This window comes from Diadema setosum, chromosome 9 (genome assembly GCF_964275005.1).
Source record: "Diadema setosum chromosome 9, eeDiaSeto1, whole genome shotgun sequence".
In the NCBI taxonomy this organism is placed as follows: domain Eukaryota; kingdom Metazoa; phylum Echinodermata; class Echinoidea; order Diadematoida; family Diadematidae; genus Diadema; species Diadema setosum.
This window is the reverse complement of record NC_092693.1, coordinates 8,476,440-8,491,264: the sequence shown is the minus strand read 5'-3', so window position 1 is coordinate 8,491,264 and position 14,825 is coordinate 8,476,440. Positions and strand designations below refer to the sequence as shown.

General features: G+C 39.1%; 1 protein-coding gene across 1 annotated transcript in view; it reads left to right on the top strand.

The window, feature by feature from the left end:
• LOC140232810 (uncharacterized) overlaps nt 1-14,825 on the top strand; it is a 132,107-nt gene that overhangs the window by 82,026 nt on the left and 35,256 nt on the right. The window contains exons 4-5 of the mRNA XM_072312926.1: nt 3,027-3,111; nt 6,412-6,503. Coding sequence (XP_072169027.1) covers nt 3,027-3,111; nt 6,412-6,503 — 177 coding nt within the window. The remainder of the gene's footprint in view (nt 1-3,026; nt 3,112-6,411; nt 6,504-14,825) is intronic.

The following is a 14,825-nucleotide window of genomic DNA, read 5'->3' as shown; positions in this document are numbered from 1 at the left end:
AGAGTGTATGAACAGAGTATAGTGCAAGAATTGTTCCATGCACTTCATCCCCTCTGATATAGTATCAGGTTGCTACTAGTACCTATGTGGAATTATTATAGACATGGTTATCAATTTCCCCTAAAAATTTCCTTTATTCTTTCTTTATTTTTACACAGACTTAAGCTATCCCTTTAAACTCTTCACAGTTTGATTGAAATCATTTACATCAAACATCAACACCATATTCAGTCCCATAACTGATCATGTTTACTAATTAATCGACGTTAATTGTCTAAATTGTGTCATATGGCCAACCTGTATACACACGTATACACACACAATGCTAAATGTGTGTGTCAAACCTCTGTAACACAACTTTGAACTAACTGTAGGAATTATCGCTGCACTTATCATCCATACTTTTTATCACTGTCTGAATCTCCACAAAAACCACTAATTGACAAATAATCATCAATACAGAAGACTGACTTAAAGGAACAATTCAAACACCCTTTTAGAATGCATAGCTTGTTACATGTATAAATCAGCACAAAGTAACCACGACTACATTGTGTTACTGAATATCTATGTACAAATTTCCCTCTCACAGTAGTTTCGCACAAATTCCAAAGGAAATGCATTATACTCTACACAAAATAGATATCATTTTGTTACAGTACATGTAGGCCTACATATGCCTGTATAACCTAGCTGTTGTGTAAGAAGTGGAATTTTGTGAAGGCTATGGTCTTTTCTGCTCCAGAGTGTGCTGAGTAGGTACAGGAGGAACTGTCTGTCTAGACTGGTAGCCTTTCTCACGTTTCAGTACCTTATCAATTTAGCCCCAGTGTCACTGTAGAATTGATTACACAGGCAGGTGCATGCTTTTAAGATTGCCCATAAATTTCGTTTTGTAGGACGTTACGATCTGAAACTGTTACACAGGCCAGGGAGTGGCTTGGGCATTGATTTTTCAGAGGTTGTGGCTGCGGCATTCATCTAGATACATTAGAAATTGCGAAGATCCAGTTGTCATTCAAGGGAAGGTAAACCCAAAGAACAATGTGGATTGAGTGAAAGCAGCAACATTAGTAGAACACATCAGTGAAAGTTTGAGGAAAATCGGACAATCGATGCAAAAGTTATGAATTTTTAAAGTTTTGGTGTTGGAACCGCTGGATGAGGAGACTACTAGAGGATATGACGTATGAGTGGACAACAATACAAAGAAAATATAAAGGAAATTCAACAAAAATTCACTTTTCTAGAATTATGAAAAAACAATGGACCAACCGCTTTCAGAAAGCAGGGGGAATAATTGCTACCCTTAACATATATCACTATCAAGTTGATGGAATTTGTAATTTTCATGAAAAATTGATTTTTGCAGAATTTTCTTTATATTTTCTTGGTATTGTTGTCCACTCATACGTCATAACCTCTAGTAGTCTCCTCATCCAGCGGTTCCAACATCAAAGCTTTAAAAATTCATAACTTTTGCATCGATTGTCCGATTTTCTTCAAACTTTCACTGATGTGTTCTACTAATGTTGCTGCTTTCACTCAATCCACATTGTTCTTGGGGTTTATCTTCCCTTTAAGTCTCACTCGTTATCAGTCAATATACTTTTTTTTTTTTTTTTTCATTTCAACTGAATTTGGATACCAGGCCAAGTTTAAGTATTGAAACTTGATAGAGGGTGTGTGTAAAGGAGTGTTGGTTGATGCGACACACTTGGAGGTGGGCCGTTTCTGTTGTCGTACTATTACAGGACTGTAATCAAGCCAAACTGACAGATGATTTTTGTCTGAGGTGGCTGACCATATGCAGGCTGAAGATGGGCTCATTTGCAGTTGTTTGGGGTTAAAGGGTGTGTACAGTTCTGGTCAAGGTGAGGATTTAGCTTTTAATGTTTTGCAAGATATTCAGAAACCACTCTATGAGATGTCAGATAGCATGCAATTCTAAGGGGTATCAAAAGTTTATTTGATGAAAATTGGTTTTGAAATGGCTGAGATATCCAAAAACAAGGTGAAACAAAGAGATCCTAATAAAAGGCCTGGCCTGTAGTCTTTTATTGTTATCATTTTTTTTTTTGGATATCTCAGCTATTTGAAAAACAATTTTCATCAAATAAACGTTGAATTCTTCTTAGAATTACATGCCCTTTCATATTTCATAAGAGGTTTCTCATTATCTCACTTAGGAATGTTCAAAACATGAATCCCCACCTCAACCAGTACTGTACAGCCCCTTTAATCAAACTTGAAACATTTGTGGAACAATAGGTAGCAGCCTACTTGTGCTCCAACTTGGGAGAGTGTAGTTTTATTGTAGGATATAGGCCTATATTCTAAGGTTAAATGTGACGATATTTGCCAATGTATTTCACAGTGTATTAATTTGGTAACATGTTTACATTCACATTATGAATTACCGTGCGAAGTTCCACTACACTATATTCATCCACAAGTGTGAATTCACCTACTGTTGCTCTTTAACCCGCTGGGGCCCACTGCCTCACCATGTCATGGACATGGTGTAGAAACAGAATGCAAATGGTAGGGACAGACTCTATGAATGAAACATTTGCTAACCAGAATGATGCTGGTGTGAAGATTGTTGTTGTTGTTGTTGTTGTTGTTGTTGTTGTTGTTGTTGTTGTTGTTTTCCTTTTTGAACTAGGATCATAACATCCCATATTGATATTGATTTGAAATATGAAGAGCAACCTTTATGCATAATGTGGGGAAAAATGTTAGTGACTGTCTAAATGGAATAAAGTCATTTGAAACTCGTGACCGGCCTTTGAATACTCGCAGTAGACCGCCTGCTGTTCACTGTCAAAAGTACCCTAGAAGCATTTGGCTTATAAATGTAGAAAAAACTACCACTCCTTTCGGAAGTAGACCACCCTTCTGGATGCATGGATGATGGATTCTTCTCCTGCTGTGAATACCAATAAGTGAACTTCTTCCCCCCCCCCCATAACAAATAATAATTCTCTGTTTTGTTGTTCTCTTTCTCTTACTCTCTTACCCAGGTGCCTCAAAGGAACTTGGTGCTTCTCTGACCAGGCTGTGTCTGAGACATAAGTCCATAGAACTGAAGCTGAAATCGTTCACAAGGTAGCTATATAACTTGCGGCTATAGCGGAGCAAGCTTTTGCTTCTTTGTGTCTGTCTGTCTGTCTGTCTGTCTGTCTGTTTGTGTCTGTCTGTGTGTCTGCTGCCCTGTCCCCACACTGTCATTTGCTTTCTTTGTGTGTATGTGTATGGGGGGGGGGGGGGGGATTAAACAGGTATGCCTGACCTGCTACATAATGTTATGCTCAGAACTTAGACCTTTGATCCAAAAAAAAAAAAAAAAAATCATTGTCAGAATGGATGGATTTTGAATGATGTAGACATTGAAATTTGTTTCTAAATCAAAAGTTGATATTTCAACCATTTTTGCCTCAAATTTAAATCTGTAATTTTATCAAACATTGTTGAGCTCCTCACTCATCAGAAATTTGCTCTGAAATAAAAATGAATGAACCATATTGAAAAAGTGCTGATTCAGAAAGCAGTCATAAATGAATGAATTCAGAAATATTTGAACAGATTTCACGATCAGATGGAAGGAAGGGGAACAACAGTGATGCCCTTTTGATGGTTATTACGTTTAGATTAACAATATCACATGGAAATTCTCATGAGGCACATTACTTACTAATCACTTTGGGCAAATATTCACCTGTAATGCTTATATTTGCCTACAGCAGGATTTACCTACGTGTATGCTTGACCACAAGCTAAAATGTACAGCCAGTTTTTCTAATGTGCTGTTCACCTGGTTATTTGTGGCCTGTGACCGACTTCCATATCAGTAGAAAGTTTGAGGTAGAAAAAAATGTCATGAATCAAACAACAGCATTGTTGGTAAATAGTTTGGCCACAGAGGGAGACACTGATACAAGGACACGCGGAATACAGCTGTCTCTGTGTCCTTGGCAAATGCACTTGTTTGAGAAGGCATAGGGCAGGTTCACATGGCATTTCTCATTGTCAAGTTTAGCTTGACGTTTTAAACTAAGCTTGAATGATTACCTTGTAGTTTTAAACTAGGATGCGCATTCACACGATACCTAATCCTCAATATTTTTAAACTTTGGAGCGAGAGTCCCACTCAATGATCTGCAAAACCAGAAGAATACTTGCATGCAGCACTAGCTATAAACCTGATAAAGTGCGATGATACAGTTAGTGTAAAACACAGATTTGAGGTAGACCCAGATGTTTATGGGGATTAGGGATCATAGACATGCTCAGGACATGCTAACTTTTTAACTGATTATCATGTCCCACTGATGCTAAACTACGAGTAGAGACATACTGCAGCTCATGGCTTGAGTGTAAACCCGAAGATGTCTTGTGGTTCTAATCATCAAGTAATCTTTAAGATTGCTAACCTTCGAGTGCATCCACATGGTGCTTAACTACAAGCTAATCACCAAATTTTAAAACTTGGAGTCAATCTTTAAGATTTGTGTGAACCTAGCTAATGGCTTCAGTTTTCCCCTCCCCCCTCCCCCCCCCCCTCCATGAGATAATAATGTTTGCAGCTAAAATTTGCCCCATGACCATTTTTCCAGAGATCACAACCAAAGATGTTCTCTCTGGAGGTGTTGCCTAGATTCAAACCTAGATTCATACTAAACAACCTTTATTTGCTGAAACCATGCCAAAATTTGTGGGAGAAAAACTCTCCTGCCTAAGTGTCTACCAGAGGCTCCCCACCCAAAAAAAAAAAAGAAGGAAAAATGGGTATTAAGCTCTGCTGAAAGAAAGCTCAAGTTGATTCTGAGTGGTTTTAATAGGTTCATACCTCCTTCATGTTGAGAAGTTATGATTTTCTCTCAAATTTGGAAAGTTTTGCTTGGAATTTTCCCAGTGTAGACACTTGCATATGGAACATTCTTAAGCAATTTATATAAATTTATTTATTTTAGGCTTCCAAATGAAAATATACAGTAAGCTTTGTTTTTGCTAGCTAGCCAGTTTCTGCAGGTTTTAAATGCATCTATTATGAAAGAACAAATTGAAGCAGTATCAGTTGTGTACTACACATGAACAATAGTGAGGTGAGTTGAGTTTTGACTTTGAACACAAAACTATATCTTTATTGGTACAAAGCTTTCATCTTGGTTCAGGATTGTTGTAATACTGCCATTAGATTCAAGGCATTCAAATGGATTTTTTTGGGGGGTGGGGGTGGGGGGGGGGGGTAGGGAGGATATTGAAGGTATGGATGACTGAAACACATTGACTTTATGATGGAGCGAATTCTGTTCGCCGATGCATGGAAAGTCGTCGGCAGATGGGAAACATGACATTCATAATGTATCTTAACCAAGAAGAAAACCTAATTGAACACTCCCCCCCTCACACACCATCGTGGTCTGACGTCCATCTGATCTTACCTGCCGCGATGCGGAGGATCAGGCAAGGGAGGGGAATACATTTTCAGCCCATGACGGAAGCGGAGCTCAGTCAATTAGTTGCCGGGCAACGGATAATTAATAAGGAGATGTCTTCCAGACGCATGGGGTCGCCACTCATCTCGGATGAAGGGGGATAGTCCACACAAGGCCGGTGGAAGGTGTGGGATGGCTTCTTGTCATGTGAGGTGTGCAAGCTGCTCTGGGGTGGCTTATGCAATGTGTCAATCTTTCACATGCTCTTATACATTGTTAAATATCCACAGCTTCCTGTTACCCAGTGTTCACATCAAGTGTCAAAGTATTGTTGTTTTTCTACATCCTCTGTGTAATGCTCTATTGGTATCCAGGAGCTGATATTCTGCTTTCCCTTGTGTACATGTCGGTAATTTTCACTCACACCCACAGACACGCACACAAACATCTGCTCATGATGTAACCCCAGCATGCTTTCTCACACAGCGACCTGTTACTATCTAAGTATGCCGTGTGGTATCTATGCAAATATGGGTGATAACAAGAAGTTTGAAAGTACTTGATGTGGAGGGAAATTAGAGTCATCATCAATGCAGTTAGGGAATCAAGTATGTACAGTACAAAGTGGTGGTGCCCTGTGGGAGTCCCTAGGTTAGAGCCTAGATATGCCAAATTAGCTAATTTTTATAATTGTTGCAAAACTTCTTCTTGCAAAACTTGGCAGGAATTATGAATGGGAGGAGGCAGTACCTTTTTTTTTTTCCAGCTTGGTGGCGGTGCCTCAGGTGGCCTCTAGGGTGGGGCCCAGTCATCCAAAATCAATCCCTGAATCTGAAAATTTTCATAATAGTTTGCCTCGGGTGTTGCACTCTAGAGATGAAGTGCACTGCTCAATTGTGCAGTGTAACAACATCTTTCAGATCTTGCAAGAACACTTTCAGTTTTCTCCCTCTCTTATATTTTGATGCAGCTCCATCATGGAATATCTGGTAGCTCCCCTTCAGGAGAAGATGGAGGAATGGAAGAAGAACACAACACAGCTCGACAAGGACCACACCAAAGGTTAGTATGGGTGTGGCTGGTAGAACATCAAAGAGGAGCAACCTATGTTGGTTTCAGTGTTTACATGACAAAGTTGTTTTGCACCTTTTTTGCAACCCTGTTAAGCAGATTCTGCTGTGTAGTTTATATTACACATGCTGCAGTTTTGTTACACTTGCTGTTATTGTTATCAATATTATGATAGTAATAATGATGATGTTGTTGCTTATGATGATGATAATGATAATGATGATAGTTATTATTATTATAATTATCATTATTACTGTAATCTTCTTAAAAGTCATCATTACTGTTATCATCATAATCACCATAATCATTACAGTTGCCATTGTCCCAATAGAAGATGTTCTCACTGAAGTATTAAGATGTGCATACTTGGGATCATTTACAGTCTAATCTCTAATCTTGAGTGCTCTATGCTTCCTGTTTTCAGGCAAGAAAGCTACTGAAGAGCACACTAGTGTGCTTTTTTTATGTTTCACACATACATGCACACTTAAACAAGAACATACATTTCTCACTTAGTGTCCACAGAAGCAGACAAAAACACTTTGTATTGATCTGAGAGTTGTTACACTTGTGACCTTCTTATTCTGAGCAAACAGAACATGATCTATTTTCTCACATAAATCCCCTGACAAGTCAGACGTTGGGGTCACCCTTTTGAGGCTGCTACTTCATTTGTCATCTCATAACCTGAAATGTTAGAGAGATTTCTGAGTAGACATGATTATCGACACCTTTACAATAGTGTTTCCTTCAGGATTTTTGCTGGAGGTTGTCGTTAATCTTTAAGCAACTTATAAAATTTGACCTTTTTTGTGAGGTTGTATCCTTCATTAGTAGCTTTCAATGTGTTTTGAGAAATAAGGAGAAAGTAGCTTCATTTTATTTATTTATTTATTTATTTTTTTTTTTATTTTTTTTTTTTACAAATGTTGAGAAAGACAAAACAGAAGATGTCAGTGTACCATTGCTTGCACATTATGTCTTTAATATCCTTCAATAGATCCCTATATGTTCCCTTTTGTCCCTAATGACATAAGTACATTTCAGTGCAGCATTTTTACGTTTGTTTGTTTGTTATTTATTTATTTTTTGCTGATGGCAAGATGTTTGAAGAGTCATTTTTATTGTGCTGTCTAAGAATGTGCACCAACTCCTAGCAAGGTGTGAACAAATGCTTTAGGGTTATTTGAAGGAATCAGGCTAACTTACAAAATACACAAATAAAGATGTGTAGCTGAGCTGCTGGGTTTGCAAGTATGATCCATGGCTGTTGAAGTGGTGGGCAGAAACATTGTGGAGCTCAGCAATCATCATGGACTCACATTCTCTTGACTATCATCACTCCACATTGTCATGACCTTAGATGTCTGGCATCAGTTCCAACCCTCCTCTCCCCCTGCCCCCCCCCCCCCCACTTCCCCCATGGGAGTGGACCCTGAGAGACATGATTTGCAACAGGGATCTTGTCATCTTCAGGGAAACCAAAATCCAAACAAAGAGAAAAGTGGATTGAGTGAAAGCAGCAACATTAGTAAAACACATTAGTGAATGTTTGAGGAAAACTTGACAATCAACACGAAAGTTATGAATTTTCAAAGTTTTGGTATTTTAACTGCTGGATGAGGAGACTGCTTGAGTTTATGACATCAAGTGTGGACAACTATTATAATGAAAATATGAATAAAATTTAACATGATTTCACTTTTCTAGCATAATGAGTGAGCGCTTGACTAACCGCTTCCTGAAAGTAGGGGGAATAATTACTACCCTTAAACCTCTCATTGATGTGTTCTGCTAATGTTGCTGCTTTCACTCAATCCACATTTCTCTTTGGGTTTTGGTTTCCTTTTAAAAACAAGAAAGAAAGAACTTAGTCCCACTCCTCCTGATTGTTGCAATGCCGTGGTCTCTCAGCGACCAAACTTGGTGTTTCATTGTCACATGAACCGTCGTCTAAATCTGATTCAGTGTGGGTGTCGTCAGACCGACGGCCGATTTTGGCCGACTTTGGTGTAATCGCCGCATCAAATGAGAATTGTGCCTGTGCTGGGAAATGTGAACTTAGAGTCTACTCCCAAGGTACTCCAGAGGAGACACATACTGAAATAAAACAAAAGAAGCATAAGTTATGGACAACTGAAAGATCGTTGTTACATGATATGGTCTTGTTGATGGTGTGTGGGAGGGAATGGGACGTGGGAGGATGTTAAACTGATGGTGTTGACAAGGGTACTTTATGTGTGTTTCGGTATACTTCATTTGCAAAACTTATTAATCATTTAACAACTTTGCCAAATGACTTTCGAAAACACACACACACACACACACACACACACACACACACACACCACACCAAATGTTGGAAGTTCCATTCATCAAACGTTTCCCCCACAGTTGTTCAAACATGATCCCTCGGCTTTCACCAACCTAGCAAAGCTGGAAGGCAGTTAATATCATATTAGCACCCAATGGATAAACACAAAACTGGGGGGATTGTTTCCGGAGTGAGTGTAAGTAGTTTCCCTAGGGGAGCATCGTGTCAGCCAAAAGGGGGTTATATGAAGATGGGGGAGCAAATTGATCAGGTTCTGGGGAGAGAAATCTGGCAGTGTTGCTTTTCTTACAGCGTCCTCTCTCACCTGGTGAGCATATGACCATGGAGCTACTCCATGGTATGACAAAGGTTATCTGGGGTGTGTGTAGGAGGGGGGGGGGGGTGTAAAGAGAAGGGATTGCCAGGTGTTTAGAAGATATGGATCTCAAGAATAGATATACTCCTTTTAGCAGGACTGGAATTTGCAGAGAGGGTGCTAATGGTAGTCTGCCAGCGGGGTTAAGGTGTGTTACCAGCCCCTCTCCCTTTTGGGTGATGAGGAAGAGAGAAGGATGATCGAGTTGAATTTCCATATCCATCTCCATTACATGTAATTGTTAAACACCAAGGACAATTAAGGATAGATTTATCTATGTCTTTGTAAGTTGTGCGTGCACTCATGAATGTATATATATTGAAAGAAGGATATTATTCAGAGGGGTGAAAGTTCAGGTGTGAGTTTCTTCAGTTTGTCTCCCTCTACAAATTAGATTTTGTTAAGATCGCAACTGCTGATCTGTAAATTAACAAACATGTCGGAAAAAAAATGTTTGTTAATTTACAGATCAGCAGTTGCGATCTTAACAAAATTTAATTTGTAGAGGGAGACAAACTGAAGAAACTCACATTTGTATATATATTGTCTGTCTTTCTATCTATCTATCTATCTAACTCAACTAATCTGAATGGCGGAAAAAAACAGAAGATAATACTTTTTTTGTAGTCATTCTATTTTGAGATACATTGCCTGGGAATGTGTTGTGACCTTCTGCATTGATTTGTGCAGAGGAGAATATGCATGTGATAATATTACAGATAATCATGACAGATATAAAAACAGTCAAAATGGCTTCCAACCTGTCTGTGGCAGCAGCATGTAAAGGACACCTGCACTGCTTCCCTTAAGCATTCACGGTATGCAGCCTTGATAGTTAATTTTCATGTGTAAGAGTCAGTCATTTTAAAAGGATATGTAGTTCATTTCCTTTAAGAGTCATTTATTTTAAAAGGAATATATGCTGTTGATCAGGAGTTATTAGGGAGAAGGAAAGCAATGATTATATCTAAGATATAAAGAAGCTTCTGGTCGGGGGTGGGGGGAATAGTAAGGTATGCATGTGAGATCTTGTCATTTGAGAAACAGAAGGTCATAAGTACTGCATATTGGCCCTTTAGATTAGTTGATGTCAGTTTAAAAGGCAGTAGGACATGAATGCTGAGCGCTAATATTTGTGTGTGTGTGTGTGTGTGTGTGTGTGTGTGTGTGTGTGTTCTCAGAATGGTAGGGGGAGCACAAAGAGACTGAAATGCCTCTTCTTGGAATAGAAGCAAAAGGATGTTAGTAGTCATAATAAACTTATGTATCTGGAATCTAATAGTCCAGGAAGTTGCCTGACAAACCATGCACATGTTACCCTGTATGTTGCTTAGTGGCTCGTAAACCTAGTAGAGTGTCTGTGCACATGTGATACAACACTGGGAATGATGACATCCCCTCTTTAGCGAGGGATTATTTCCTTCTTAATTTTTGAGTTGGCGGTGATCAAAAAGAAGGTGTGGAGAATTTTCGATGAAGGCAGTTCATCAAGACGTGCGGTTGGGAGAGAAAGGCATGTAGCAGTAACTTGAGAAGATGGAAAGAAAGAGGAAAGATGGGAGAGTGGCAGGTCTGACACAGAGCTTCTTGTGAACCTACCAGCTTTGATGGTGTCACAAGGATAGGTTGAGGGAGTGAGGAGAGCTACATGAAACCTTGGAAGTGGGAGATGTTGTATAGGATTCAATGGGTAGTAGTGGCACCTGGGAGGGAGGGGGTTAAGGGATCATGGGGATTGATAATTGCATGGCAGATGAGTGTTAATGACTTTGGAAGTGGGCGTAAATGGGGGAGGGGGAGGGGGAGATTGTTGGCGTGGTGAGGCCTTGTTAGAGGGCAAGAGAGCAGAAGGAAAGAGAGAATCTTGTAATAGGAGATTCTGACTGGTGCTTCATTTTTTTTTTCAGAATGAAAGCGGAGGGTAGACATGGAAACTTGTGAGAAGTAGTGGTGTTATTCCCTTTATTACTGATGGGAATTTTCCAGAACATTATCACCTGCAGTGGTTGTTTGAAGTAGTGAGCAAAATGACTTCTCTTTTTTTTTTTTTTATTTGAGGTCAGACAGGGAGGAAATTGTGGCTGCATTGGGCACATTTAATAGGGAATTTACCCCCAAATATATATGTGGATTCAGTGAATGCATAAATTGTAGAAGAACCTATCAGTGAAGTTTGATGAAGATTTGACAAGTTATGAATTTTCAAAGATTTGTCATCTTGGCTATGAATGCTCATTGACAGAGGACTGTATTAAGAGACTAATTTCTTTACGGAAAGATACTTCTGGTCATTCCAGTGTGTTAATTGGTAGACTTGCAAAAAACTTCTGCTGATCTCGTCCTAAGACTTTCAAGGCTTGATTCTACATCTGCATGATCATTTTAGGGATTTGCAAAGAATAAGCTCAGGGCCCTGTTTTATGAAGAGTTAGAATTGATTAAATAGTTGATTTCAACTGTAAGTCTATGGCAGCCTGTGTGGTAAGGAAATTTAAAATTGATTTTATCTTTTGATAACCATAGTGAAGGGAAAAATTTGCTGTTGATTCTGTCATTCAGAGCATTGGGAGATCTGCTAGAGATGAATTTAAAAAAGGACTGATCAGTAAAGAATTTGAAGTGAAAAAAAAAAGTGAAGCTCTGTACTTTTCGTTGACGATATGAGGTATCTTTAGTGATTTGTTTATTTGCTCTTTGATATCCTCAGATATTGTGTTTCCTCATGATAATAATATCTGGAATACTAAAAAAACAGGCAATTAATCACGAGTACACGATAACAAAAGATGTGTGTGTTCTTGCAAAGATGCGGAGACGAGAGCTTGAGCATCCTCACTTAGGGATCACCCTCAGAGCCTTAAACTACACAGCATCTAATGGAGCTAATGTTTGTCTCCCTCTCAGCCAGCAATGTGATACTTTAATCACAAATCAGTTCCTGCCCTGTCGTCAATGTTCCATCTTCCAACCGATACCTCATCCTCCAAACTCTCTGCTCACAGATTTCCCTTTCCTTACGCGAGTGACTAACGCGGGACGAATTCGCCGACAGTGATGCATCTCGTTTTACGACTCGCACAGCATCTGCTACATACATCAGTGGCTATGGGAGGGAGGTTAGGCAGGGGGTAGCTGCGCTATCTGGTGTGTGTGTGTGTGTGTGTGTGTGTATGTATGTTTGTGTTCAATCTCCTTGTCGGCAGGGGGATTCAATATCTGCAGAAGATAGTGAAGTATTGGAAATATTGCCCTTACATGACGGGGTCATAGCAATCAGTGCCACGAACTATGGTAGATGAAAAAATTCAGCACAAAGCCGGGAGCAAAGTGAAATTGGTCGAATCATGCATTGTGCAGTGGGATGAGGTTATCCAGGGAGACTTTTTTTGTGTCTTTCTATGCTCATCACATCTGCCATTGACTGTGTTTTTACAAATAGGTGTTGATGATTCATATCATCATAACTTAAAAGTCATGACAAAATCCATCAAAGCTTCATTCACCAAAGCAGACAACATAGTGATTTAGGCCCATGAAATTTTGTGTTGTCCACTTTGCCATTGAAAAGTAAAAGAAAGGGTATATATCAGTATATAAGTGTTGGTACAATCTAAACTTCATTCTAAAGACTCACATGATGTCTTCTGACATTTGTAGGACCTAGATCATGTCTATCAGATATGATTTCAAAACCTTTCCGACATGTCAGGGAAAGCGGTACACAAACTGATGTTCGGCTGCTGTGGGAGATCATTCACAATGCAGTCCCATCTATGCATTTTTAAGTGTGCCCATTACCCTGATGTATAGACCCCTGTAGACATTGTGTTGTGAGGCAGGCAGTCTCACCAATATTTGTAGATTATTTTGATTGAATGACTTATAAAAAGATAAAAACTCGTAGCTATTCCTTCCAATTTTGGTATCTGGTAGATATGCATGTCGGCACAAATAGGGGCAATCAATGCAAACGATGAGAGCCGGACATGGGGAAAAGTGGTTAGAGGAATAGACTTAATTGGATAATGGCAGTTGCGTTTAGTCTTAATTCCTGGATCAAATTCAAGAAAATTGTAGTCCTATTTTTTTTTTTTTTTTAATCTGATTCCGGAGTCAGTTACTGACCCTATATAACCCAAAAGCTTAAGATGAGACCTTGGAATCTGTGAGTATTTGCCTAATGCCCTTAATCTAATAACCCAAGTGTTCACATCTTCAATGAAATTTGGATGACCAATAATAGAGTGCTACATTTGTCAGAATCATTGGTCAAGAAAACTTGGAGATATATTTCACAACGAATGTAATCAGGGAGCAGTGTTAAATGCCATAATTGATTTTACCGACTGTCACTGATCAATTCCCACTATCTATCTTTTTGGTCCATCCTCAAGGATGTTATAAGAAAAAAAAAATAGTAGCAAATTTAATAATTGATGGGTATTTTTCAGTGTTTTATTGTATTATATTCATTATATATTATATTTATTTGTAAGCTTCCTCGTGTCTCATCAACATTGGCTGATATGAAATAGCTGATGTGAAATTTTTGGGGGGGATTTGAGCACAGTATAGGCTTGGTTTATGGGCCCAGACTCCCAATGCATGGTTCCTTGTCAGTGTTTGAAATAAAACCAAACGACAATAACTTTGACAATAACGTGAAGGCTGCAGAGTGATACAAAGTTTCTCTTTCAGCCTTTGAGAGCGAAACCAAATCTAGAGCTCTCTAGACGACATCTGCCTAAACGTGAGTCTTCCGTGTCAACTCTGATTACCCTGGTCTTGAGAACGGTACGCTGCTTGGATGGGGGTGCGGAAAAGGGCACAACTACTGAATTCTCCATTCTCGGCAGACTTTATTGCATTCCTGGCTTAATGTGAGAAACTCTCCATAAACTAATAATGCCCTGGATTTGATGGGATCTATATAGGACATGACACAGTCCCCCACCTGTTTTGCAATTACGACAGTTTTGCACACGATGGAGTCTTTCGTTTTCAAGACCCATGGAAGATTTTACAGCCTAGCAACGTTTCACAAGTAATCAGCAAGAGTATTCTTCAGAGACATTGTCTTGAAAAGTCACTCTGCTCTGCATTTTGACTAAAACCAGTCCCATGCGTGACAGTATGGACCAAAGAAATACCGGATGGATTCCCTTCACTGACTCCCTCCTGAAGAGGACTCAGACATCCAAACCATGAAGACGAAAAAAAAAAAAAAAAAAAGAGGAAGGAATAATCCTACAATAGAAAGAAATTTAGATAAATTTTGTCATTCCAAAGGTTCATTAATTTGAACATGAAATGAAGTTGGGTTAGGCTCGTTAATCCAATAATGAAAAGAGGGTCGTAATTCTGAAGGTTCGTTACTACACACCTGTGTTTTCAGTGTTGGATTAACAAACTTCATTTCAGTTTCAGACTATAGAACCTTTGGAATAGAAAACTGCATTTCATTTTTGGATTAACCAACCTTTGGAATTATGAACCGTACTTAATTTTCAGATTAACGACCCTTCAGAATACCTAACCTCATTTCATTTTCAGACTAACAAACATTTGGAAGAGGGAACCTTCGAATAATGAATAATTTTCAGATTAATGGACATCTGCGCGA